The sequence below is a fragment of the Protobothrops mucrosquamatus genome, unplaced genomic scaffold (genome assembly GCF_001527695.2).
Source record: "Protobothrops mucrosquamatus isolate PMUCROS unplaced genomic scaffold, P.Mucros_1.0 scaffold3630, whole genome shotgun sequence".
NCBI classification, from domain to species: Eukaryota; Metazoa; Chordata; class Lepidosauria; order Squamata; family Viperidae; genus Protobothrops; species Protobothrops mucrosquamatus.
The window spans coordinates 103,776-107,922 of NW_015389592.1; the positions used below are offsets into that span (position 1 = coordinate 103,776).

The 4,147-nt window shown below is 51.1% G+C and overlaps 1 protein-coding gene across 1 annotated transcript in view; it reads right to left on the reverse strand.

Moving 5' to 3' along the window:
* The window catches only part of NAGK (N-acetylglucosamine kinase), a 23,649-nt gene that overhangs the window by 8,435 nt on the left and 11,067 nt on the right, over nucleotides 1-4,147 (reverse strand). Inside the window, exons 3-4 of the mRNA XM_015827346.1 lie at nucleotides 2,350-2,448; nucleotides 109-250 (exon numbers count right to left, since the gene is read on the reverse strand). Coding sequence (XP_015682832.1) covers nucleotides 109-250; nucleotides 2,350-2,448 — 241 coding nt within the window. The remainder of the gene's footprint in view (nucleotides 1-108; nucleotides 251-2,349; nucleotides 2,449-4,147) is intronic.

Below are 4,147 nucleotides of genomic sequence, written 5' to 3' on the forward strand. Positions count from 1 at the left end.
CAAAAGGAAGAAGGGAGGGAGGAAGGAAGGAGGGAGGGAGAGAGGGAAGGAAGGAAGGAAAGAAGGGAGGGAAGGAAGGAAGCAAGCAAGCAAGCAAGCAAGCCGTACCGCTGTCGGTCGCAGTGGCGATGGCCCCAACGGCGTCGGTCGTGATAAAGTAATTCTCGCTCAGATGTGGGAACCGGGTCTTCATGTCCTCAACGAGCTTCTTGATGGCTTCCTTCTGCTCCCCTCCACTCAGGGAGAGACCCTGCAGTCACAGGCAGCCACACTGTGAGCCCCCAGCCACAATTCGACAGAACTCCCCCCCCCCCAAAAAAAAAGTTTCTGCATGAGACAGCCCCCAAATATACAAGCACCAGGGGGAAAATCATGGCAGAAGGTAGCAAGAGGACATCCACTGACCTTCCGTGTCCTGGAGATCTTCAGGGCTCACGGACGACCTACATGGGTGTCTAGAGCTGGGCTCCCACCCCTGGAACCTCTGGCTGGACAAGCTCTCCTAAACCTTTTCTAATCCAGGGCTTTTCAACCTTTTCACCCATTGTACCACTTTTAGGTTATGGCAATATCTGAGTACCACCAGTCGCCTAGCAAGGTGTCAAAAACTTCCTCCTGTCCGAGGTTTTCATTGTTGTGAGCATTTCTGTTGAGGATTGGCAGTGGGAGTGGGGTGGGGGGTGTTTGGGTTTTATTCCCCCCGTCTGCTGGGTGGTTGCAGCAGGTTTTGGTCACTTCACATGACCCTGGGACACTGTGACCGTCATAAGTATGAATCAGTTGCCAAGCATCTGAATGTAAATCACAAGACCCTGGAGATGCTGCAACATTCCAGCTGATCGGGGCTTCTTCTGGGCTCAGCGGAAGCTCCAGGATCAGCGCTGAGCTCCAGCTGGAGCCTGGCACTGATCCTGGCGCTTCCGCTGAGCCCTGACAGCCCCGAAGAAGCGCCGATCAGCTGGAAAGCGGCACTGATCCTGGCACTTCCGCTGAGCCCCGACAGCCCTGCAGCTCCAGCCATCTCTCGCTCAGGCTTGTGCGGTGCTGCCACCGGTTCAGCCCATTCCCCTCCCCTGCTACCACTTTTCTAGGATGGTCGCGTACCACCTACCAGGTGCCCATGTACCACAGGTGGTACCAGTACCACTGGTTGAAAAGCCCTGTTCTAATACACTCCTGGGGCTGGAGGCTCAGGAAGGACGCAGTTCCTCCAAGGTCCTTTCACCTTTCACCTGAGGACCACCGGTGGAGTTGAGCTCCTCCCTAGCAAAGGTGTTCAACTCCTTCCATCACCCAAGAGAAGGCCAAGCACACAAAGAACGCTGGCAGGGATTGGGTAGGGCCAGTCTAGGGACAAGAAGGACCCGGGGGGGGGTGACATGATAGCAGCCTTCCCATATTTGAGGGGCTGCCCCAAAGAAGAGGGGGGGTCCACCTAGTCTCCAAACCACCTGGATAAGAAGCAACAGATGGAAACTGATCAAGGAGAGAAGCCACCTGGAACTAAGAAGAAACTCCCTAACACTGAGGACGATTAACCAGTGAAACAGCTTGCCACTAGAAGTGGTGGGCGCTTCATCACTGGAGGTTTTCAAGAAGAGACGGGACAATCACCTGTCTGAGATGGTCTAGGGCAGTGATGGCAAACCTTTTAGAGACCGAGTGCCCAAACTGCAACCAAAAACCCACTTATGTATCGTCGGGTGCCGGGTGGGTGTGGCCCATTGGGTGGACGTGGCCCATTGGGTGGGTGTGGCCCATGGGGTGGGCGTGGCTGCGGTGGTAACGGCAGACTGGGTGGGACTAAAAAGTTCAATCAATCAGTTCCAACTTTGCGAGATCTTTTTTTTCCCACGTGAAGTTGAAATTGACTGATTGATTGAACCTTTTTTTTTTTTTTTTGCACATGGCGGCGGAGGCCTAAAGCGAAAAAGTTTTATAAAACCCAACTGAAGGCCTGGGGCGACGGCACACGTGCCCAAAGAGAGGGCTCTGCGTGCCAACTGTGGCACGCATGCCATAGGTTTGCCACCATGGGTATAGGTTCTCCTGCTTGAGCAGGGGGCTGGACTAGAAGACCTTCAAGGTCCCTTCCAGCTCTGTGATTCTGTTACCCTGGGCTAGCAGCATCCCCAGCAAAGCAGGATGAGGCCAAAATATTGACTGGCAGGTGGCATCATCCCCCAAAACACCGCCACAGCATGTCCCATGCATGGTGACACCAAGGTGCCTGTCTTCTTTGCCACCACCTGCCCTGGGCATTTTCCTAAAGGCCGTGACTGGCTGCAAAGGGACAACCTGGGGGGGGGGGTTGGGGGGGCTTTCCTGGGAAGAGGGCGGGAGACTCACCAGCGAACGAAGCGGAGTGTGTGGATCGCCCCCCGCCTTCCTTTTAGCATCTTGGACCATGGCGTCAATCCGGTCCAGGCACGTGTCCGAGCCAACCAGCTGCTCGTCCAGAGGGGGGGGAGGAGAGATAGAGAGACACCCTTCAACTTGCACACTTTTTATTTTTGGACAGTTTTATTGATTTTCCAATATTACATTTATATCTTTGAAAAACGACGCGGTTGACTGAGTTACCATCATTCAACTACATACAAATATCGTTAGTACGAATCCCACACTATTACAATTAAGTATATCCTCTTTTTTCCCTTAATATGGACTGTCTCGTATTTATATTAATACACTTCTGATTCTATCCATCAAATAAAAAATAACTGTCTTACGTTTATCAATAGTTTCCAGTCTGTATATACCTTTCCTCGATCTTTGAGACCATCAATGTCCTGGTAAATTTTTCCCCCCGTTTTAATTTTGCATGATGATTTAAAATTAATGTTTTAATACTTATCGTTTCCAAGTTTTAAAGGTTCCCCATTCCCTTTATCACAATTCCTCACAAAATCTGGTACACGTCTCATCCATTTCAATTCTCACCATCTATATCGACGAATTAATAATACAATAAAATATTCTTATTTTTCTAATGGTTTCCAAATGTCTTCAGCCTAGTAACCCAAATTTCTTTTTCACACTTAACGCCCCTGCACTTTTGCACACTTAAGGCAGTGGCCCCCAACCTTTTGGGCACCAGGGACCGCTTCCGTGGAGAGAGGTTTTTCCACGGACCGGAGGGTGTGTTGTTTTTGTGTGCTGCCTGCATCCCACGGATGGGGCTTTGCTTGTTTGTGTGAACAGGTTGCTGGCATGCCAGGGACCGGGGGGGGGGGGGGTGGGGGACCCCTGACTTAAGGGACTTGCAAAGCTACCTAGCACGCCCTCTGCCCCCCAATTTCTGGATTCTCACCGTATCTTAACCATATCTTTCTTCCCAGCAGCTTCCCTCCATGGCGCATGGTTGGGGGGGGGTCTCCTTTCAGCTACTCCCACCCTTGAGCCCCGGCTGGCATCTGGCAATAAAAGCCCAGCCTTGCCAGGGACAGCCGACAGGGGGCAGCTGCCAGATCTAGACTGGGGGCAGGCTGTGGGGAGGGGGCCCAGTTTAGGCCAGTTTCCCCATCGGGGTACCACGCTGGACTTGTAACCCTCTAAATGACCAGGCTGGTGGGGGGGTGTGGTGGTCCACTCCCTGCAAGGCAAACACATCTGCAGATATTCTAGGGCACAAATATCCAACCCTGGCCCCTTTAAGACTTGTGGACTTCAACTCCCAGAATCCCCCAGCCAGCTTTGGGAGTTGAAGTCCACAAGTCTTAAAGGGGCCAGGGTTGGACACCCCTGCCCTATAGGAAGTCCTTGACTTACAATCACAACTGTTTCTAAGTGAGAAATTGGCTACGTCAGTTTTGCCCCGTTTTACGACCTTCCGTTGCCACCGTTGTTAAACGAATCACCGCCCTGGTTAAATTAGGAACAGGGCCGTTAAGCGAATCCAGCTTCCCCCTTTGACTTTGCTGGTCAGACGGTCGCCAAAGGGGGCATCTCAGCGACCCCCCCAGAAAGCTGCGACCGTCAGCAGGGGGTTGGACTAGATGACCTCCAAGGTCCCTTCCAACATCATCATTATTATTATTATTATTATTATTATTATTATTATTATCATCATCATCATCATCATCATCATATAGTAATAATAATAATAATAATAATAATAATAATAATAATAATAATAATAATAATA